Source organism: Onychostruthus taczanowskii, unplaced genomic scaffold (genome assembly GCF_017590055.1).
Source record: "Onychostruthus taczanowskii isolate IOZ18803 unplaced genomic scaffold, ASM1759005v1 scaffold9, whole genome shotgun sequence".
Lineage (NCBI taxonomy): Eukaryota > Metazoa > Chordata > Aves > Passeriformes > Passeridae > Onychostruthus > Onychostruthus taczanowskii.
This window is the reverse complement of record NW_024506993.1, coordinates 17,014,480-17,036,259: the sequence shown is the minus strand read 5'-3', so window position 1 is coordinate 17,036,259 and position 21,780 is coordinate 17,014,480. Positions and strand designations below refer to the sequence as shown.

Below are 21,780 nucleotides of genomic sequence, written 5' to 3'. Positions count from 1 at the left end.
CCCACACCCAGCATGCCAGCCAGAATCCACCAGATCCACAAAAACCTTGAGGCATGGAGAAACTAACTAAACACTGAAATCTGAGAAGTGATCAAACATTTTTACAAACATTTGGTGATCCACTGGACCAAAGAGACCATCTGTAAGCAGATGGTCAACAAACAGCCCCGAGCTTGTACAGGGCTCCTCATCTCACACCAGCCAAGCTCAGCAAGGTCACATTTCAGAGTTTGATCAGTTTACCCAAAAGGAATCAGCTCTGTATTTGTGGGAGGAAAGGAAAGAAACAAACCAGGCAGCTTAGATGGGATGAGCAGAGTACACAACTGAAGGATTAAGAAGAAATCATAACACTTGTTTAAAAGGCCAATTAGCTGATTAAGGGCACAGGTACTACGCCAGCCTGGCCCCTTTTTTGACCTCTGAGTGCTTGCTATTCTAACCTTGACTTTTCACTACGTGCAATGCAAGACAGAATAACTTCCAAGTCAGTTGACCTGCACGATCTGCCAAGAGAGGGGATCTCAAAGCACATCTAACTTTTCCTTCTATAATATTTTTATAAGAAGGACATGTCCAGTGCTGTCTACCTGATGATGAGGCACACGACGATTCACAGAAGTAGAAGAGAAGCATGGGCACCACTGTTTCATTTAATTTTTGAATATATGTAAAAATATGGTTTAAAATTATATTTATATGCAAGAAAATAGATCATGTAAAAATACATTGTTGCATTTGTACACAGTCACACTGCAGATCACCCTGAACTCAGATAAGACCCCATTCCAGCACCAGCAAAATCATTTATGCACCCACAAAGCTGGGTAGAAAAACAGGCAGTTTGTCTTTAGCTTGCTCAGTCTGTAAGTCAGGGCACTCTGATTCTCACCTGCACAGATATAAGCAACAAGGCAAGAACTCCTGTGGCTTGCAGTCTGTACTTACATGAGCTGAAGTACCTGTGAAACCACACATGGAACTGGTGATCAGAAGCAGATCTTAAAAACTGTCCCCTTTCTCACCTCAACAGATAATTGTGTTCATTTGCTCTTCTTCTATGCAAGAAACATGCAAAATTGCCACAAAGTGCCTAATGAAAAACCAGAGAGTCCAGGAGAGAGTCCCACCAGCATATCCTACTCTTTCCATCAAAGATTCCTATGCTAATAACCTTGTATACATCAACTTCCCCCTCCAGGAGCTAAGGATCACTTCCCCTGTTCTCTCAAGTCCTTACCAGACAGGAAGCAAAGGCAAGGCCATGAAAAAGGACATTTCACATCAGCCTAACGGGCTCTAACCAGGATGGCATAGGTTGTTCACCCATGCACCTGGAAATGGTTGTGCTGAAAATGCTGAGAGGGTATGAAACACCCTCTAAGAAAGGAAAAGAAAAATCAGCATCAGGACAATTCAATATTCAATGGACAAAACAAGGAGTTGATGCAGTTCAAAAAGCAACCCAATGTTATGTTGCTTTTTAGAGCTCACAACTAAATCTTTTCATAAGCTACCACTTTCCTTCCAGCTCCAAAACAAAGCACTTACCTTAGGTCAGAGCTAAACTAACCCAGAAAAATACTTCACAATCAAAATAAGAAATTGTTACATAGGACTAGGAGACCTATTTAGGATTACAGTGACAACATGCAATAACTGGTACACTTAATTCTAAAACACTTTGAAGCTCACGACAGAATTTCTATATAAAGGAAACCAGAATCTTAATTCAGTGATAAACAACAAGAATACCATTATTTTTCTCCATCAAAAGCCTGACCACACACACACAAGTGTTAGCATATAAGCTGCAGGTGACAGCAGTTCACTATAATGAGACTTTCACAACACACTACTGAATATTACTTTGTGAGACAAGCTACTGACTATGTTTACACGTTAGCCCTAATGATCACAGAAACATTGCACTAAGGATGAACAGAGACCCAAGCCCCCACCATTCCTGCACCAATCAGTGTTTCGTTAGCAAAGGCCAATTATTGGAATCTAGCTTTGGAAGCTCAGAACACCAAGTTAAGCCAGGTGAACCTGAAGGGAGGAAAAGCAGATGGAGCAAAAAAAGAGCAAGACAGGTTGAAATGACAAAAGCAGCACATACTAAAGCATATCGCTGGGGAAAAATAAAATAAAAGAGAGCTGATGCTGAGCTTAAAAATTAAGGATATGGACCCAGTACCACCTACCCTAATTCAACCCGCCCTGGAAAACCCCGGGGAAGGTCGGTCCCGGTCCAGGTCTGCAGCCCCACGAGCACACCTGCCCCGGGGGACTACCAGGCTCTCCGGGTGTCCCCAGCGGGGCAGCCAGCGCTCCCGGGCCACCCACACGCCTCCCTGCCGGGGGCAGCACGGACGGGCCCCAGCCCCAGCAGCCTCCTCACCATGTTGGTTTCATGTTACCGCCGCGGTTTCCGAGCTCCTTCCTGCGCGCAGCTCCTGTGGAAGGAAGGAAGGAAGGGCACAAAGGGAAGGGACGCTCGCTCTGCCCGCTGGGCACGGCCCTGCCCCGGCACCCGCTGCCCAGCCCGGGAACCCCGCCCCGGCCGTGCCCCAGGCCAGCCCCGCAGGGGAAAGCGCCCGGGTCTCACCCACGCACACACGGGGACGTACCGCGCTCGCCCCAGCCCCTCCTCACGGGGCCGCGCACGGACCCCTCCACTCCAGGCCCATCCCGGTGCTCGCTGCCCCCTCACCCGGCCGTGCCTGTGTATCCCCTCTCCCTTCACGGGGCCGCACCCGGGTCTCCCCTCACGGCAGCGCGCTCGGCTCAGCCCCCCGCCCGGCAGCCTGGCCAGTCCCCGCCCGCCCGGCTCACCGGGGCCGGCGCTGCCTGCCCGGCCGGGACACCGGAACGCGGAGCCCCAGCGCCGCCGCTCCCCGCCGCTCGAATCAACAACAAGATGGCGGCGCCCGGGCGGGCGGGGCCCGGCGCTGGCCGTCATAGCAACCGCGCCGTCCAAAGCCCGCCCTGTCGCCCTGCGCGCCAGTCCGCACCCGGGTCCCGCCCCACGGGGGCCCTCTCGGGACGCTGATAGGTCAAACTCCGTGTCATTCAAGCGCAGAGCCGCCCCGCCCTTTCCCGAGTGCGGACGGCAGCGCACGTTAGGCACACGTGACGCCCGCCAGAGCCCCGCCTCCTCGCGGGCAGCTCCTCCTCATTGGCTGCCCGCGGAGAAGGGGGGGCGCTCGGCCAATGGGCGCGGCCCGCGCGTGCTGGGCGCGCCCCGCCGGGCCGCGGTTCCGCGCTCCGACCCGCGGTCAGAGCCCGCTCCCGGCCGGTCTGCGCCCCGTGCTCCCGGCACAAACTCACACCCGGCCGTCCCGCGGTCCCACACTCAGAGCTCCGAGCCCCCGGGGCCGCTCCGCAACCCGCTCCCGCCGCCGCTCCGAGCGGCGTCTCGCCAACGGGACACGCTCACGCACCACTCCGGTACCACAAAGGGTTAAATTCCCGGACAGTCACGGTTCCTGTGGGTTCGGGGCAAAAGGGACCCTCAGGCAAAGTCACACAGGTGACCCCTCTCACTGTGAAATTTCACGGCTGGCCTCTGTTCCCCTTCCCTCCCCTTAGTCACCTACTCCCCAAATTAGTCTCTTCCCTCTTATCCCGCCAGCGCTTCATTTCCCCGGGAGCTGCCAGGGAGGCGTCCCGTGGCGCGCTCCTTTGAAATTCAAATAACCGGTTTCCCACCTCCCGCTGACTGACGCCTTCAAAGCCTCCCGCCGCTCCCAGCTCCTCCTGCGGCGTCCCGCTCACCTGCACCCACGCTAATTCACTTTTCCTCCCAATTATCGACCCATCCCGCCTGCCCACCAGCTGCTCATCCCACCCGTTTGCCCCTGCGAGCGCTGTAACAAAGCAGAGCTTGAGGGGGACACGGAACACGGGGCAAAAGTTGGTCAAAATTACCCGTGGCTGAGTTTTCTAGCCCTAGATAACCTCCCGGTTATCTGACCCAGTCCCGGCTGGGTCACATCCAGAGGCTACAGAGATGCTTCTGCGACCGAAGCAGACTTGGCCGAAGCTCTCGTAACCTTTTTTGCAGTGCCGAGCCCGCTGCCAATGCTTGTCCTGGGTCACTCACACGGCTGACCAGACAGTGCTAATGACCAGCACAGCAGGACAGCCAGCAGCAGCACTGCCCGGCCACGGACTCCCTGCGGCAATCACAGCCGCGTGTGCAATCTCTGACACCGTTTATTAGCTCTGCACTGGCTGAGGTGGCTCAGGGTGTGGCTGCGCCCCATGTGCAGCAGGTTCGGCCACAAAGGATGGGTCTCGTCCTCGGGGGCCGTCCCAGCTGTCTGCCAGTGCCCCGTGCTCTGCCCAGCCCAGCTCATGGAGCTGTGGGTCACAAGGAGCCCCTCAGCAAGTCGAGCCCTTCAGATCCAGCGCTGAGCCCCTGTCACGCTGCTGAAGACATAGTCCCTGCCGGTGCCTGGGATGGAGGCAGCACTCAGTCACTGGTCCCCATCTCTCCTGTCCCCAGACCCCTCTGCCCTGGAGGACACAACCTGAGGCTGCTGGGGCTGTGGGACAGGGCACTCACGTGGGTCCTGAGCATGGCCATCGAACTGCCCCTGTGTGGAGGAGACAGGAGAGGCTGCTGAGGGCCACAGGGCTCTTCTGCCTCCCTGGCAGGGCACCCACCCTCGCTGCCACACACTTACTGGGTTGCTGCTATGTGGGTGTCCCTGTTCCTCCTTGCCCCTGCTGTTTTCCACCACATCCCAGGAGCTGCAGAAGGAAGAGGGGAAGGGAGGGAATGCTGTCAGTGATGGGCTGCCGGCCTCAACCCCACGAGATGCTGCTGGGAGTGACTTGCCAGCCAGGTTTCACCCTGCCAGCTTCACCCTGTTAAGCCCATCATCCACCTACCTGATTGTGTCCTGGCACAGGAGGGAACTGTGACAGGGCTGTGCTCCCCCAGGCACCACCACCTTTCACCAGTGCCTGAGCAGCAAGCAGGTCTGCCACCACATCCACTTGTTTCCCCATGTGCTGGCACGCATCACTCTTGTGCTTGGAGGATGCTGTGCTGGGGGAGCTGCCAAGGCCAACCACGGGGCTGACCCTGGGTCTTCTCCCTTGCATGGTCACTACAGTCCCAGTGTCACCAAGCACGGTGGCCCCAGCCTTGCCAATGAACCTGCATCCAGCTGTGCATCACCTCGGGCCAGTTATGCCACTGGAGGTGACTTGTCCTGCCATGGGCTTGCATGTCTCCTCCTTGCTGTGCAGACACTTGGCACAGGCTGGTCTAGCATCTGCCCAGGCTCTCTCCTCTGTCACTTGTCACCATCACTGATCTTCCAGGGGTTGTGCAGCCTGTTCAGCTCTTCCCTGGTAGTTTTCCCTGACAAATGGGGCCCACCCCTGCCAAACAGGGGCTCCCCTGGTGAGCTGCAGTGACCTCAGCCCTGGTGCCAGGACCCAGGCATTGGCACCAGCACTGTGCCATCCCACCCTGTCCACTGCAGAGTTTGTGCCCCAGCCTGGCCACCGACATCACCGGATACTGGCCAAAATGCTCTCTCTGCTTCCATAGCCCCCATCAGGGCTGCACCCCTGCCCTGGGCAGAGACGGCTCCCTGGCACAGCAAGCCAAATGCAGAGAATATTAAACCTACCCCGTGTGCTGTGTCTCCCTGGCTACCTGCAAGGACAATACAACTGCCAGTATGACCACCCTGGCCGTATAGCACTCACCTCTTGGCCAGGAGCAGCTTGCCAGGGGCCCGGTTGCTGTGGGAGGAGCAGAAGGCAGCCGTGAGCCCTTAGCCTTGCTCACTGAGCCATGCTGAGCGGGCTGGGGCTCACCTGCACAGCAGGTTCCGGGCCATGCAGCCCAGGGTGGCCAGCAGCAGGACACCAGAGATGGTCAGCACGGCCACAAACCAGGCTGGCGGGTGCCACACTGCCTCTGTCTGCGTGACAACCAGCGGCTCCTTCTGCAGCGTCTGTGGAGGCAGTGGGGTGAGGGCCATGGGAGGTTCAAGGGACCCTGGAGCACCTCCCGATCAGCGGGCTCTGCTCACCGTGTGCTGGGTGCTGGTGCTGGGGGGCACCGGGGTGCTCCGGGGGGTGACGTGCACCACCAGGGCCACCACGATGCTGCGGCGGCGGCCACCAGAGCCGCCCCCCACCTCCACCAGCAGGACAAAGGGGTGGGGCTCGGCTCGGTCACTGGGGAGGTAGACAAGGGTGCTCCCTTCCAGCCGAAAGCGCCCATCTTCATTGCCTGGACGAGAGGGTCTGCTCAGTGTCACACCACGGCGAGGGCGGCTTTGTGCCGTGCCTTGGCCGTTCCTCACCTCCAACAATGCTGTAAGTCAGCACGGCGCTGTCGGGGCCGCCGTGGCACACCAGGCGGGTGACGGGCTGGCGGCTGCCCGGGGACCCAGCCGTGATCCGCAGCTCCTGCACCTCGGGGATGCACACCGGCAGCTGGTCCGGCACAGCCTGCCAGGAGCGGGAGGAAGCGCTAGGGTAGGCACCCCCAGTCCTCGCACCCAGCACAGCCCGCCCAGCGGGCTGCCCTCGCACCTGCAGGCGCACAGACACGTCGCACAGACGGCTCTGCCTCTTCCTGAGGTCCAGGTCATTGTGGGTGTCCGTCAGCCGCACCAGCAGCCTGTAGCTCTTCTGCTGCTGCGAGTCCAGGGGTCCCACCACGCGGATCTCGCCTGTGGGGAGGCGTGAGCTGCTGGGAACCGGGAGGTGCCATGGGGTGTGGCGGGGGCTGGGGAAGGGGCCCGGTGCTCACCAGTGCGCCTGTCGATGGAGAAGGGCTGTGCCGGGCCGGGCCCCCCCTCCAGGCTGTACTCGAGGCTGTCCAGGGGGTAGTCACGGTCAGTGCCAGCCACACGCCCCACCATGCTGCCAAAAGCTGCTGTCTCTGGCACCGCGAAGGTGGCACCGCTGGGGCACGCCGGTCTGAATTCGTTGACAGGTGTCACCGTCACAAGCACAGGCACACGGGCTGTGTGGGACACAGCTGCTAGCCATGCTGGCACCACCCCACGGCCTCTGCTGAGCTGGGTGACATGGGGACAGAGGCACCACCCCTGGGGTGGGCATCTCTGGGGCAGCAGGGAAGGAATGTTTCCTCTGTGATCTGCTGGTTTGGGGATTGGGAAAGGTCTTTTCCCACCCTAGGGACATGGACACTCACTGCTCTGTAGGGGCTGTCCTCCCACTGTCACCACAATGGTGGCCGTTAACTGGAAGCCCAGAGCAGCCATGGCCTCTGAGTCATAGTCGAGGGTGGAGTTGACCTGCCAAGCCAGAAGGAGAGAGTCAGGCAGAGCTGAGGTGCTCTGCAAAGCTCAGATGCTCTGCAAAGCCTGAGTATCCCACAAAGCCAGGGTGTCCCACAAAGCTGCGATGCCAGGGGAGAAGGAGGGACAAGTGAGGAGAATGAGCAGGCCTTGGGGAGCAGGGAGCCCTGACGCAGAACCTGACACGACAGCACATGTTACAGGGTCCCACTGGGCTCCGGGGTCTGGGCTCGCTGTCCACCTGGGCACTGCCCTGCCCACCTTCAGCTGTGGCCCCTCCATGCAGAAGTGGGAGCGGAAGGAGGGAGGCCCCTCGAGAGCATAGTGCAGACACCCGTCAGTGCTGGTGGAGTCGGTGCACCTCAGCGTCACCAAGGTGCTGCCGGGCGACTCGGTTTCGGCCACCTGGGACCTGTGGCAGGGCAGCCAGCAGCTCAGCCTCTGTCCCCTGTCCTGGGAGACATGAGAGAGCAGAGTCTCATGCACCCCACTCCCCCCTGAGCCATACACGAAGATGGCTGGGTCACATCTTGGTGCCTGGCGGTCTGTCCCCTGCACGGTGACATTGACCGTGGCGGTGGCGTGGTCGTCGGGGTGCAGCGCGTTGTAAGCCCGGATGAGGAGGTGGGCACGGATCACCTCCAGCCGGCGGGTGCTGCGGATCTCACCTGTCACTGCAGGAGGAGCCGTGGCCTCGCACTGGGCACAGGGACAGGGACAGGGCGTCCCTGGGGATCCCCACTGCCCTGCTCACCCTCATCAATGGTGAAGAGTGTGGGAGCCACAGGAGCAAGGATGGCATAGCGGACATTGTCCCCTCTGGCATGGACCTGTGTGACCACTTCCAAGGGGCCAATGCCTTCTGTCACTGTCACAGCCCGGTGTGGCTCACTGCAGGCGAGGTGGGCATTGTGGCACAGCCTGGTGCCACCAGCACTCCCCTCCTGGCCCAACCCCACTCACGGGAAGGTGACGTGGGGACGCTGTGATGGCAGCACCTCCACCCTTACAGCCCCGCTGCAGTTGTGCCCGTGACGATCCATCACCTCAATCTCCAGCCGGAACGTCTGTGGGCCAGCACCGGGGCAGCTCTGGGACAGCCCCGAGTGGCACCAACAATGGGGATGGGGACGGGGACAGGAATAGTGATGGGATGGGAACAGAAACAGGAACAGAAACAAAGGAGAGGGGGCAAGAGATGAGAATGGGGCTTGGAGTAGGAACAGAGGTGTGGAGATGGAGATGAGTATGAGCTGGAAACTAGAATGGGCAGGAATACAGACAGGGATGAGGATATGGATGGGACTTGAGGTGCAGAGGGGATGGGGACGAGGGATGGAGCACTTGTGGGTCCAGGGGAAGACATGGGCCTAATGGGCAGAGCAGGATGTGGAGAGCTGAGGCCAGGGAGGGGCTAAGCCCCAGTGGACTGAGAGGTGGCTGTGACCAGCCTGGGGCTGCTGGTGCCCACCTGGATGTCCTTGCTGGGATCAAAACCATTGTCAGGTGCCAGCACCAGGCCCCGGCGGGTGAGCGTGAGTGGTGTGTTTTGGTTTCGGAGCCTGAACTGCAGAAAGGAGGGTGACGGGAACCCCTGTCCATCTCCTCCATACCTGGGGTTCTGCTGTCTCCAAGGCTGCTCCCTTCAATGGGGGTGTGGCCCCCCAGGGAGCTGCCACTCACCGTCAGCCCACCAAGTGGCTGTGGCAGTACCGCATACAGGGGTGTCCGGGGCGCCACATCTGCCAGCACTTGCACCACATCACCTTCTGGAGCACAGCACAGCTGTGGGAGCTTGGTGCTGGTTGGCACGCACAGCCCCCACTGCCCTGTGCCCCCCTGTTCCTACCTGCGCTGGCAAAGGGGGTGTCACAGCGCAGCACATGCCCTGCTGTGACCCGGACAAAGAGCCGCTCTTCCACCTCATCCTCACCAGGACAAGCAGCCCGCAGGATCAGTGTGTACTGGTTCACCCGGCGGGCATCGAGCTCTGCACCAGCACGCAGTGTCACCTGCCATGGGGACACAGTCACTCAGCAGGGTGCCTGCCAGCTCCTGCCCCACTCCCTATTCCCCAGCCACACCTCTGCCCGGAACGTGGTGGCATCTGTGGGGTCAGAGCTGATGGCGATGGAGTTGAAGGGGTGGTCGGGCTCGATGCTATCCAGGGTGACATTGGGACTGCTGCTTGAGTTGCTGCAGGACACGGTCACCTCAGCGATGCGAGTGCCTGGAACTGTGTCCTCACTCAGGGCCACCACACGTGGCAGGTCAGGCAGGACTGGTGGAAGACCCCAAGGGCCACTGATGGCTCATCCAGCTGTGCTTATGGAGCTCTTCTCCTGCACCTAAGCACCAATGCAGGCACAGGTTCCCCTGCCAGACACAGCTGGGTCCAAAGCACCCCGCTCTTACCTGTTGCTCTGACGAATGTCCCTGCAAAGAGGAGAGAGTGTCACCTCAGCCTGCCAGGTGTGCCCTAGCAATGCCCTGGGGAGATGCTGGCAGAGAGAATTCCCTCTGTGAGATGCTCTGATGAAACCCCAGTGGTGTCTGGATATGCCACAGTGATGCCAAAAGAAGCCCCAGTAAGATCCTGGCAATGCTGAGGACACCCGGACAATGCCCTGAGCATGCTCATGTGCCCCTCCCTGCCTCAACCCAGGCAGCTGCCAATCCCTCTGCCCACCGTGGGGTCAGCCCCAGGAATGTGGGCGCAACCGAGGAGAGCCTCATCCCTGTTGCCTTCCTCTCAGTCATCCACCCACCATCTGGCAAAGGGTGCCCCGAACACTGTGACCTTGAAGCACCTACCCGGGGCATAGAGGCTGAGGAGGAGGAAGGTGAGGTGTCCGTGCATGCCCATGGCTCGCTGAGTGTTTGGGACAAGCTGCAGCGGGTTGCCAGGGGTGCTGGGCACCACCCCGGCCCGGCGTCATGCCGTCCATCCCCACCCGTGGCGGCCGTCCCGGCCAGGGGAGGGACAGGGCACGGCTCCAGTGCCCCCCGCTCTGCACGCCGCCACTCCAAGCCCCTCGCCACTCGCAGCTCCGTGGGGTTTGGCTGCCACCCCACGCTGCTTCACCACGCGGCACGCTCGGGAACGGGAAAATTAGCTGGGAGCTAATTTTTGGCCGTGTTCTCGTTCATTTGCAAACCAGTGCCGCTTCTCCCGGGATCCCCATTAAGCGCTATTAGTTCCCAATTAACGGGCACCGCGGCCCGGGTCACTGTTCACTTCTCTCCTCCAGCTCCCAGCCCGGCTCTGGCAGCCCGGTGGGGGTGGTGCCGACGGGGAATGCCTCCGCCGGGGCTCTGTACCGGGGCTGCCCTCCTTCCCGGCGGGGCATACCGAGCTGCGGGACCCCCGGTGCCCGAGGTGCTGCCGGCCGGGACACGGATCCCGGCGGTGCCCGGGCGGTGCCCGGCGCGGGGCCCCGGGGCGGGCAGCGCCGGGAGGCGGCGGGCACGGCCGGGCGCTCCGTCCGCTGTCGCTGCTGCTCCGCCACCGGCACCGGCGGCTCTGGGAGCGGGGCCGGGAGCGGCGCCGGGGGAGCAGGACCGGGCATGCACAACGCCCGCCCAGACGAGCTCGGCGCCGAGCGGGTGAGTGCCGCCGCGGGCACCGGGAGGGAACGGGACGGGACGGGACGGGACCACCGTGCCCGCGCCCCGGGTCTGCGGGGCTACCGTGACGTCCAGGCTCTGCCGGTGACATCAAGGCCGTGACATTACACGCGAGGCCAAGGGCAGCACGGGGGACGTGTGCGTCCCGTGGGACCCTGGTGGTGTGGGGGCACGGGTGGCCAGCGGCCACGGTGTCCAGCTGTCAAGGTGCCAGCGGCACCGTCCCCCGGGAGCTGCCACCTACCTGGGCTGCCCCGAGGGACGGCGGTGACAGGGCGGCCCTTCGGCTCTCCTGGGCCTGCCACATGCTTACCCAGCACCTCACAACCGGCTGCCCCAGTGTTCCCGGCCAGCGGCAGGACTGGGCTGCTCGGAGTGGTGGCACATTGCTACTAGGGCTGGATGAGAGGGTCCCAGCCAGCAGGGAGGAGGACAGGGATTTGGACGGGGACGTGGAGAGGGACAAGGACAGTCCTGCCAGCAGCTGTGTCAGGGCCAGCCAGAGAGGACAGAATTATCGGTCCTGGAAGCAATCCCTCCTGCACACTCAGCTTCCCGCGACTCCAGCGCAGAAAGGAAAGCGGACGTAACACCCTGCTTTTGGGTTCAGACAATAGGAATTCAAGAGCGAGGAGCGGCCCGGCTGCGGGAGCCAGCAGTCCCCTCCAGCGCCCGCCCGGCCGTGCTCCGTTCGGCCCTGGCTGCCTTGGTCCCCTGTATTTCCCGGCGTTTGGGGGGTCCCGGGCCTTGGACGCGGGGCTGGCTGCACCCTGACGTCACCTGGGGTGTCCCCAGCTGGAGGGCGCAGGGTGGGTGGGTGGCCCTGCCGACGCGCGGGGGCAGAGCCCCACCCCAGCACCCGCGGGTGCCCTGGGGCTGCCGCTGGCCCCGTGCCACCGGGTGGGACTCTGCCGGAGGGGTGTCCCGGTGCCTCCCTACCGAGAAGGGGGCACTCGAGGGGCTGTCGGGGGGGTGCAGTGGAGCGCCCGCTCCTACGTGCCGTGGCCCTCTGTCATTTCCCGCAGGCACGGCCGGGGCTGGGTGCCTGCTTGCTCACCCGACAAGCCGCTGCACGCCGGCCGGCTCTGCGCAGGAGCCGCAGGAAAGCGGGGCCCGGGGCTGGAGGCAAGCCGGGACCTGCGGCCCGCTCTCCGCACCCTGCTGCACGCCCACTGCGCCAGCGAAGCCCCCAAGAGCCGGGGCGGGGGGGGCGCGGGGTGCCGAGGAGGGTGGGATGGGGATCGCGGGGCTGCCTGGGGGCGGCGGCGACATCCGTGCTGACGTGCCCTTTCCCTGCAGTGGTGCCGGCGGGACGCGGGGCCGACGCTGCGGGCGCACATGCACGGCACGCGGCAGACACCGCACCACCCCGGAAGGGCGGCGGGGCCGGCTCCCCGTGCCCCGCGCCCCGGCTCGGCGGCGGACTCGGCCTGCAGCCTAGATCCCGGTGGCGAGGAGGAGGAGGGGGGGGGCCCGGCCGCTCGCTCCCCCCCGGCCAGCGAGCGCAGCCTGGAGTTCGACTCGGGGTACTCGGAGGCGTCGGGGGGCACCTGGAGGGAAGAGGAGGTGCCCGTGCGGCGCCGGCATCTGCTGCCCTGCCAACGGGCACACCGGCTCTCCGCCGGCCCCGCCGCCCCACCGCCCGCCCCCGCCCGCCGTGTCCGCCCCAAATCCACCTCGGACGCCTGTCTGGAGCAGTGGCGGGCCCTGGAGCCCGCCGACACGCAGGACTGGACCGTAGCACTGCTGTCGCAGAGCCGGAACCGGCAGCCTCTGGTGCTGGGCGACAACTGCTTCGCTGACCTGGTGGAGAACTGGATGGACCTGCCCGAGGTGGGCGCCGAACCGCGTCGCCGGGCCCCCGCCGAGCCCTCCCGCCGGCTGGCCAAGCCCCCCGCCTTCCTGCTCAGCCTCTCGGGCAACGTACGCCGTAAGCTGGCCAACATGGCCCGGCCCCGGGGCGCCGACGGTGCCCGGCCGGGCGGCCGCGATGCCACCAAGCGTTTCTCCTGCCCGCTGGGGCTGGGGGGACAGCCCAAGGGCGCCTGCTTCCACCAGTCCCACAGCAACATCGCCCAGCTGGCCACGGACTTCCACCGCTTCACCGCCTTGATGAACAGCCGCAGCCGCCAGCCCATCATCTGCAACGACGTTATCGGCTACATTTAGCCCCGCTGCTGCGGCCTGCACCCCCACCCTGTAAATAAACCCCCGTTTTATACGGTCTGGGTGCCGCAGCGTTTATCAAAGGGAGTGCCTGTGCCCGACGCCAGGCAGGGGCAAACAGGGGTTTTTTTGCAAGGAGGGCTATTGCAGCCTGCAGCTTTTATTGCATGGGGCAGGAGGTGCTGGCCCCTTGCTCAAGGCAGGGAGCACAGGAGAGGGGGACGGGTATCTTCAGCCTCAGCGTCCTCTCCCTCGCAGATATACAGCAGCTCCAGGTCCTGCTGCTGCGGCATCCTGGCATCCTCCAAGCTCTCGGATAACCTGTAGCAGGGAAGGGGGGTTTTGGGGGCACTGGCTTGTCCCGCAAGGCTGGCTGAGTGTTCTGGGGGTGCCTCGGGCCCCTCAGGGGTGTCCGGCCAGGCTGGTGGGATGCAGGGGCCGCAGCAAGGGGCCGGGCAGGGGTCCCGCCACGGGAAGTGCTGCCGGCAGGATGTTTATCCAGCAGCCGGCTGGGAGCTGCACTGCAGCTGGAGTAGCTCAGGATTGAGGCAGTGGGGGCTGGAAGCCCCCCCCCGGGGCAGGATTGGGCCCTGGAGCCGTGGACCTACCTCTGTGCCTGCTGCCGGGCCCGTGTCTCTGCATCTGCCTTGCTGTCATAGAGCACGCTGTCACCACACAGGAGCATGGTCACGGTCCAGCCGTGTGTCCTCTACAAGAGGTGGGTGTCAGGATCTGGCCCTGCGTCCCCCAGGGTGCCCTGACTGAGTGCTGACAGCGCTGGGCTCACCTGCAGCCACTCCAGCACCTCCTGCACCGTCATCCCCTGCCCATCTGCGCCGACTGCCCGCATCTCCAGCCGGTCCCAGCAGCTCCACTCCCGCCCGCCGTACTGCCAGGGGGTAGCAGCCAGCACTGGCACCCCATATCCTGGCTGACCAGCCCTGTGGGGCAGGGGCTGGAGCAGCACAAGGGCTGGGGGACATCAGGGCAGGCAAATGGGTAGGGTGATGGGGGCACCATGGTATTGCAGGGGTAGTGGGGGACACAACTATCCCCCCAGCACTGCTGGGGTCCACTTAAGGGTCAGTGTCAGTGTGGGGCCGGCACTGCCCCTAGCCCCGGGCCAGGACAGGCGCACAAAAGGCCATTGAAGCGTTGCCCAGCCCCACACAATCGTCTCTTCTCATGCCTGTGGCCCCACGACCCCTGCTCCGGCCGAGGAGGCCAATGCGGTGCCAAGCCCCGGGCCAAGCGCCGGACGCGGCCCCGCGCCGTCTGGCAGGGCTACACGGCCATCTGCCCTCGCCGCAGGCAGCGCCGGCACTGCCCGCCTGGCCCCTGCCCCACTCGGGAGGGGTGTTCACACCTGGTCACTCTCCCTCCTGCTTTCTGCTGCCTTCTCACCTCCGCCTTCTGCTGCCTGCACTTATCCCACTGGTGGAGAGAAGGGCTTAACCCCATCCTCACCGGGCAGCAACAGCTCGGCACAAAGGGAAAGCCTCGGCCTGGCCCTCCACCACCAAAGTACATCGCTCTGGCCCTGGGAAGCATATTCCTCTGGACAAGGCTGGCCCCCAGCGTGGGCTCCCCAGGTCCCCATGAGGACATAGGTCACACCAAGCAGACCTTGAGGACGTGTTCCCACCACAGCCAAGCAGCTGGGTGTGAAATGTCACACCGGGTGTCCTCGCCCTGGGACATGGAGGTGTTGGGTGCTGCTGCAGGGACCTGAGGGCATGGCCAGACCCAGCAGCATCCTCCATCCAGGGATGATGCCAACCCAGGGACACTACAGCCAGGATGGCACAGGGCTGGGCATGGGGTTTGAGGGGGCCGTGGGGCAGCCATCAGCCCGAAGTGGTGCTGGAGCCGGCGCAAGGCAGCGGAGTCGCCTCCCTCCCCCTCTTCCTGCCCCCGGCCCTGGGCCCCCCGGGCCAATCTGGTTCCAATCGGCGCTTCCTGCCGTGCCGGAAGGGCTGCCTCGCACGCCATAAACCCCCAGACAAAGGGGCCTCTATAGCCCAGACGGTCCCAATCTGGGCCTGCCCCCACCCCCGCTCTCCCTCCCTGGTTCCCCACCGCCGGGACCCCCGGCCCCGCTCCCCCGGGCGGCCCTTCCCGGCCCGGTGCCAGCTGCTCTCTGGCTGCCGCAGCTGGTTTCCATAAGCCAGATGAGCGCGGCTGCAGCGGCCTCCCACCCCTGGCTGTGGGGCTCAGCGTGGGGCCTGCCGTGGGGCAGCGGGGCTGCCTCAGCCCCATGGGCACCCCAGAGCATCACAGCTGGGCCTGGGGCTGGGGGAATGGGACAGAGGCAATGTCTCAGTGCTGGGGGCAGCCAGATGAAGGAGCTGGTTCCTCACTGCCTGGCAGTATTCCCAACCCACTGCAGCACCCAGATCCATTTCTAGAGTGCTATGGCCAGGCCTGTCCTTGCTGCGTGGCCACCTCCTTTCCCCTGGGTCCGGTGAAGGAGCTGGTTCCTCACTGCCTGGCAGTATTCCCAACCCAAACCCACTGCAGCACCCAGATCCATCTCTAGAGTGCTATGTCCAGGGCTGTCCTTGCTGCGTAGCCACCTCCTTTCCCCTGGGTCCCTGACATTGTCCCACAGCAGATGCCACTGGCCCCTGGGTGTCCCCTGCCTGCCCTTTCCCAGGGAAGAGGGTCCTACCCGGTAGGTGGGGGCTGGCGGGGGCTGCACACGGAGCAGCAGGCAGGCAGACAGGCTGATGTTGCTGTTGCGGTAGCAGCTGAGGTCCTGACACCCCCACACCAGCTTGTAGACCTCCAGGCACGCCAGCCCGGCCACGGCCGCCGTGGTGGTGATGATGGTGGGCACGATCCGCCCAGCAATTCGCTTGCTCTGAGGACAGGAGGGCGTCACCAGCTGCCCCACACGGGACAGGGACTCGTGACCCCACAGGCTGCCCCTCTCACCGTCAGCCAGTTGGCAGGGGAGATGCCATAGTTCTCTGCACGCAGGTTGGACGCTGCTGTGATAAAGTCTATGTGGACATCGTTGTCCTGTGGGGAAGAGTGGGGAGATATCTGCATCCCATGGGGACATCAACCCCCTCAGGCTGAGCAGGGCCACCTGCCTGGCTCCGCTACCTTCTCAAAGTGGATGGGCACCATCAAGGGTGCTTGTGTGTCCTCATCCCCCACCAGCTCCTGTCTCCACTGCACCAGGTCCTGGGTAAGCTCTGTCAGCTGCCTGTGATCTGGGGGCACAAAGATGCCTGGCATGATACTCCTGCACTGTGGCACTGCTGGGGTGTCTCCACCTTCGTCTAGATCATCTTGGCTGCTGAAGCAGGGACAAGAAGCCACAGCCCCACCACCATCAGGCTGGACCCAGGAACGTACCTGGGAACCTCACCTGTGGGAACCTGTGCCTCCTCTGTGGGTTCCTCTGTGAGGGGGATCTGGAGCCCTTCCTGGGGTGCAAAGGGTGGCAGGACCACATCACGGAGGATGGCCTGGATGGCTGCCCGGTCCCTGCATGGTGGCACCCTGTGTACTTGGGCAAAGAGGTGGGCAGCAGCCAGGACATAATCCAGGTGGGTGTCCTGCAAGGTAGAACAGGGGTGGCCATGGGGTGCCTTGCTGGGGTGGTCCCACATAGCCAAGGGCTGCCAGCACTGCCCCGAGCTGGTAGAACTGCCTGGCTTTGCCCCAGAGTGGAGGTGAAGGAGACTCTCCTCCTCTGGCCACAGAGCATGTTGCAAGCTCTCCTCTGCAGTGCCCTCACTGACTGGGGGACAGGGACTGACCCAGCCCAGGACCTGGCAGCCCTGCACAGGCTGTGGCAGATGTAGCACAACTACAGTTTAGTATTCCCAATATGCCCAGCACAGGCTTGGCTCTCCCTCTGCCCATACCATTCCCACGTGAGACCCCCACAGCTCTCCCTCCCGGCACTCACATTGTCAGGGTTGAATGTCAGTGGATGGGGGCAGCTCCTGTCCCCTGCCCAGAAGGGGACACCCGGGCTGGTTTCCTGGCACAGGGAGAGAAGAGTCAGGCCCAGGGGTGTGTGCCCCTGGCTGCAGTGAGGTGGCCGGTAGAGGGACGGGCGTGCAGGGGGTGCCAGCCCCATGGCACTGGGCTCACATGCTCCGGGGGGTAGGTGTGCAGCAGCTGGGCGATGGCATCGTGGTAGCAGCTCTGCCAGCGCCGGCGTGCCCAGCGCACACAGTCCCGCCAGTCCTGCGGCCGCTCCCGCAGCCTCTCCCACACCTGCTCCAGGACCTTCCCTGGCGGCTGCTGCTCCAGGAAAGCTGGGTCCCTGCAAAATCAGGCAACTGCTGATGCTGGCCCAAGAGCAATCCTGTGAGACATGTGAGTCTGGCACCCTCTCCCCATTCCCAGGAGTGCCCTGGCAGAGCTGGAAGCTCCTCTCCCAGTGTCACTACCCCCAAAGCCCACTCACTCCATGAACTGGTTGACTTGTTCTGCAGGTAGCTGGAAAAGCCCCTCAAACTCATCACGGGCCCACTGTGGAGGAGAAACGAGTGTTGAGCACTGGAACCTCCCCCTTACGCCCCCAAGCCCAGGGGGAGGGGGAGGCTCTGGCAAGACCAGCAGCAGTACTCAGGCTGCCAGCAGGAAGCAGCTGGGGCCATATCCTGCCCATGGCTCACCACTGGAGGGGACAAGGGGAAGGAAGACAAAGGTCCCGGTGCCTCCTCGCTGGGTGCTGTGGCTGGGGCAGCTCAGCCTACCTGCAGCGTGTGCTGGATGGTGCGGGGGAAGTGCCGCAGGGTACACATGGGGAAGGTGCCATCCCTGGGGGTGCTGGCTGGCCGCAGAGGCTCGGTCAGGGACGGTACCATGGCCAGCACATTCCCCCGTGTCCCCTCTGTGCCCGAGTCCAGCAGTGGTGTGCGACAACGGAGACAGCGTCTCTCCAAATAGGTGCCTGCAGGGAGCCAGGAGTGCTGGGGAGCCAGGCAGCAGGCCCAGGGCCTTGGCCCCCTTGCCCTTCCTGACACTCACGGGCCTCTATCGTATCCAGGGCGCTGGCAACGCCATCCAGGTGCCGGAAGAAGTTGTCCTTGTAGAGCATCTCAGTAGCAGGTCCCACCTGGTTCTGGTGAGCTGTCACTCTGACATCGGGGTTCATGCGCTGCACGGCTGCTGCGGCCACTACCGACTTTGGCTCCTGCCAGGGCAGAGAAGGGGTGGGCAGCCCTAGAGAGCCCCTGGGACAGCCAGGATGCCCTTTGTGGGGAGCCCAGCCCCTGCCTCATGCTGCCTCACTGATATATCTGCTGAGCGATAGAGAAGCTGCCGATGGAGGTTGGAGAGGGCAACAGTGTCCATGTCAGTGACGATGAGCTCCCCATCCGGCCCCGCTGCCAGCCCCATCATGGCAAAGTTTTTCAGCAGCTCGCAGCCGATGGCACCAGCTCCCACCTGTTAGAACAGAGATGCTGCAGCTCCCCAAGTGCCAGTTGGATGCTCCACAGCCTCCCAGCGCCATGGCCCCTCCCCACTCACCACCAGGTACTTCTGATGACCCAGGTTCTCCTGGAAATTGGCCCCGAAGACGGCAATCTGGCCATCGTAGCGAGAGCCTCTCTGCCGGGACAAGGAGCTGTGTGAGCACAGCAGCCACGGCACCCCAGGGAGCCGGGAGGGGCTGGACACGGGGTCTCACCGGGGCACAGTCCGTCTCTGTCAGCTGCGCAGCCCCCGCCAGCGCCAGGCACTCCAGGGCATCGAAGTACAACCACTGGTCCAGGGGCAGGAACTTCCCGGTGATGGCCTGGGGCGAACAGCCCGCGGGCAGGTGGCAGCGGGGCGCTCCCCCTCACCCCGCCCCAGCCCTGCTGCCGGACCCGGCGTCCCCAAGCGGGCAGCAAGTGCCCCCTCGTGGCCACCAAACGCCACCGGACAGCCACGGCCGGCGGGACCCCGCCCCGCTCACCTTCAGCACCTCCTGGGCCGCCAGCGCCCCGACCACGGCGGCCACGGGGCACAGGTCCCCCGCGCTGACGCTGGCGAAGGCGCGCACGATGTCCTCATCCAGGGGACCCTGCTGCGCTCCCAGGCTCCGCGCCAGCTCCAGCACCCGCTCGGCATCCGCCTGCGGGCAGAGGGGAGAGGGCAGAGCCCGCAGGGTGGTGCGGTTCGGCAGGGCCGGCAGGAGCGGGACACGGACTTACGGGTGCCCGGGGCCGCGGCAGGCGGCCCTGCTCCCTGCGGAAAGCGTGGAGGGCCTGGAAGGCGGCGTGCAGGCTGCAGCTGCGTGGCAGATCCTCGGGACTTGCCACTTGGATTTTGGGCTCCTCCAGTGACTGGCGCAGGGGCTTCTGCCAGCACAGCACCAGGGATTGGATGAGTGCTTTCCTGGGGCCCGGCATGGCACAGCAGTTATCCCAGCCTGGGTGGCAGCACCCTGGGACCGAGAAGGACTTACATGGGAACACTCCTGGGGCTGCTGCATCTGTGAAATCAGACCCCCACAGCGGTACGGCGAGAAGGAGCTGGTGTCACTGATCTCCAGCCTGAAGGCATCTGGGGACAAGAGGAGCACAATTGTCACATCACGGTCACTGCCAAGGACCCGGTGAGTTCCTCAACCCTGAGCTAGGGCAGCCAGGATCCCCCTGGAGGTCTCACCGAGCACATGCACAGGGACGGGCTCCTGGCCGTTCAGCTCTGTCATCCCCTGCACGCCAGAAAATGTCACCAGGTCACCGTCGCAGAAGAGGTGGCCATGGCTGTTCTCTGTCCCCATGTATGTCACCACTCCTGGGTTGCCCTGAGGAGGGGAAGGCTACATGAGAGTGGGGCACCGGACTAGGATGGCATACAGCCAGTGGAGGAGGCAGCAACATTTTGGGGGACCTGCAGGGACTGCCCTCCCTCCTACCTGGGAGATGTGCTCCACAGCAGCAGACACTGGATCCCCTTCTGCTGGGTCATGAACAACAAAGCGCTCCCCGAAGTCACAGAACAGCTGCCTGGAGAGGACAGACGGGGTTTTGCCAGAGGAAGTGTCCCACCAAGCTGCCCCACCACTGCCATGTCCTGCCCAGGCCGAGCAGCCCTGCCAGTGGGCTTCTGGGGACATGGGCTGCAGCACAGGGCTGGGGGTTCTGGGGACAAGGTGACCCACAGCCAGTGCAGAACCCCATGAGACCTCTTACCCTGCCAGCCCCTTGGTGTCAGCCACGATGAAGCAGATGCCCTGGGCATGGCAGAAGTCCCCGACGCGGAGCTGCTCCTCCAGCGGGGACTCGGTCAGCACCACCACCTGTGCCAGGTCTGTCAGCGAGCGCTGCCCTCCCGGGGGTCCCCCCAGTGCCGGGATGCAGGCTCACCTGGAAGGAGGCAAGGAAGGCCTCCGACAGCTCCCCGGTGTGAGCCTCGACCACCACATGGGGGTTCAGCTCAGCCAGGGCCCGCTGGGATGCCTTGGCACGGTTCTGGCCTAGATCACTCTCTTCCAGGAGGAACTGCAGAATGGACACATGGTCGGGCACCCTATGGGCCTGGGGTGCAGCTCACCACTGTGGGGTGCTCCACATGCCCTGTCTGCACTGGTGAGGGGGGCTCTGTCACCTTACCTGTGACAGTAAAGGGCACCCTGTGCCTTACCAGCCTCCCCAGCTTGTGCCGGTTATTGGAAGCCCCTCACCCCAAACCCATACCTGCAAACAGGGATTCTCCCAGCTGCACCTATTACTGTGACATCCAGCCACATCTGTGCCTGTTACTGGGACCCACACCTGAGTCTGCACCTGTACCAAGACCCTTGTATGTACCTGTAATGTTATGGGGTCTTCCCATCCATACCTGTACCTGTTACTGGGATTGTGGTCTGTACCCATTATGGGGATTCCCCTCCATACTCGTACCTGGTACTGGGACCCCCACATGAGTCTGTACCTATTACCGGACCCTTATCAATACCTATACACATTATGGGGCCCCTCACCCATACCTGTACTCTGGGACCTGTGTCCATACCCATATTCGTTACTGGGACACCCGCCCGTACCTCTACCTGTTACTGGGACCCCTGACCGTACCTATTATCGGGATCCCCACCCATACCTGCACCCACTACCGGCATTCTCACTAGTTCCTGTTATGAGATCCTCACCTGTACCTGTTACAGCGAACTTCACCCGTACCTGTTCCCGGGAGCCCCGCCCGGCCCCGCCGGTACCTGGTGGGTGCGGTCGGCGGTGCAGGCGGCACCGCAATCGTGCAGGACGACGCGCCCGGTCCCCGCCAGCACCAGCGCCGTCGCCACCTGCGCTCCGGTCCCGCGCAGCCCCGACACCAGCACCGCCGACCCGGGCAGCCGCCGCGCGCCGCCGCCCAGCACATACCTGCGGGTACCGGCGGGGGCCGTCAGCGGGAGCGGGACCTGCACCGCTGCACCGCGCCCTGCCCCGACCCTGTGGCGCTCCGGCCCCCGGTAGCGGACCCCGGTGCCGGTCCCCGCACTCACAGCTGCCGCGAGTACCGCGGCTCCTCTTCGCTTCCCGCCATGACGGCCCCACCCCCGACTGACCACACCCCGGCCCCGCCCCGGGGAGGAGCCAACCCGTAAGGCCCCGCCCCCACAGCGCGGGATGGCGGCCGGAAGGGACAGGCCACGCCCCCAAACCGGCTCTCCGAGGCCCCGCCCCAAAACCACGCCCCACAGCGCAGGCGGCACCAG

General features: G+C 63.4%; 4 protein-coding genes across 8 annotated transcripts in view; 1 reads left to right on the top strand and 3 right to left on the bottom strand.

The window, feature by feature from the left end:
* The window catches only part of IP6K1 (inositol hexakisphosphate kinase 1), a 37,234-nt gene extending 34,280 nt beyond the window's left edge, over window positions 1-2,954 (bottom strand). For 2 of the 5 annotated variants that reach the window (XM_041425687.1, XM_041425692.1), the window contains exons 1-2: window positions 2,839-2,954; window positions 2,405-2,459 (exon numbers count right to left, since the gene is read on the bottom strand). The gene's annotated coding sequence lies outside the window, so the exon portion shown is untranslated. The other 3 variants (XM_041425689.1, XM_041425690.1, XM_041425691.1) reach the window with 3 other exon arrangements.
* Window positions 2,955-4,406: 1,452 nt separating this feature from the next.
* On the bottom strand, window positions 4,407-10,873 carry CDHR4 (cadherin related family member 4). Its single transcript, XM_041425957.1, is given in 23 exon segments — window positions 4,407-4,462; window positions 4,574-4,604; window positions 4,695-4,761; window positions 5,734-5,769; window positions 5,845-5,984; window positions 6,063-6,265; window positions 6,339-6,486; window positions 6,571-6,710; window positions 6,791-7,006; window positions 7,199-7,301; window positions 7,566-7,716; window positions 7,813-7,978; window positions 8,059-8,195; window positions 8,268-8,371; window positions 8,776-8,871; window positions 8,988-9,073; window positions 9,154-9,316; window positions 9,389-9,585; window positions 9,720-9,753; window positions 9,756-9,803; window positions 9,805-9,909; window positions 10,119-10,132; window positions 10,657-10,873. Coding segments are annotated over 23 exon segments (2,658 nt in total).
* Window positions 10,767-13,134, top strand: INKA1 (inka box actin regulator 1). Its single transcript, XM_041425891.1, has 2 exons — window positions 10,767-10,910; window positions 12,231-13,134. Exons 1-2 carry the CDS (start codon window positions 10,872-10,874, stop codon window positions 13,098-13,100), a joined length of 909 nt encoding a protein of 302 aa, XP_041281825.1. The 5' UTR covers window positions 10,767-10,871; the 3' UTR covers window positions 13,101-13,134.
* Window positions 13,135-13,250: 116 nt separating this feature from the next.
* On the bottom strand, window positions 13,251-21,608 carry UBA7 (ubiquitin like modifier activating enzyme 7). The gene is made up of 24 exons (XM_041426002.1): window positions 21,568-21,608; window positions 21,280-21,445; window positions 20,429-20,563; window positions 20,255-20,361; window positions 19,978-20,068; window positions 19,725-19,866; window positions 19,522-19,619; window positions 19,268-19,414; window positions 19,030-19,188; window positions 18,760-18,867; window positions 18,600-18,680; window positions 18,360-18,515; window positions 18,096-18,261; window positions 17,822-18,018; window positions 17,530-17,594; window positions 17,211-17,385; window positions 17,023-17,097; window positions 16,477-16,666; window positions 16,209-16,318; window positions 16,035-16,121; window positions 15,769-15,960; window positions 13,885-13,986; window positions 13,706-13,806; window positions 13,251-13,418 (listed from the first exon to the last, which is right to left on the bottom strand). The coding sequence occupies exons 1-24, from the start codon at window positions 21,606-21,608 to the stop codon at window positions 13,292-13,294; spliced, it is 3,018 nt and encodes a 1,005-aa protein (XP_041281936.1). The 3' UTR covers window positions 13,251-13,291.
* Window positions 21,609-21,780: the final 172 nt, after the last annotated feature.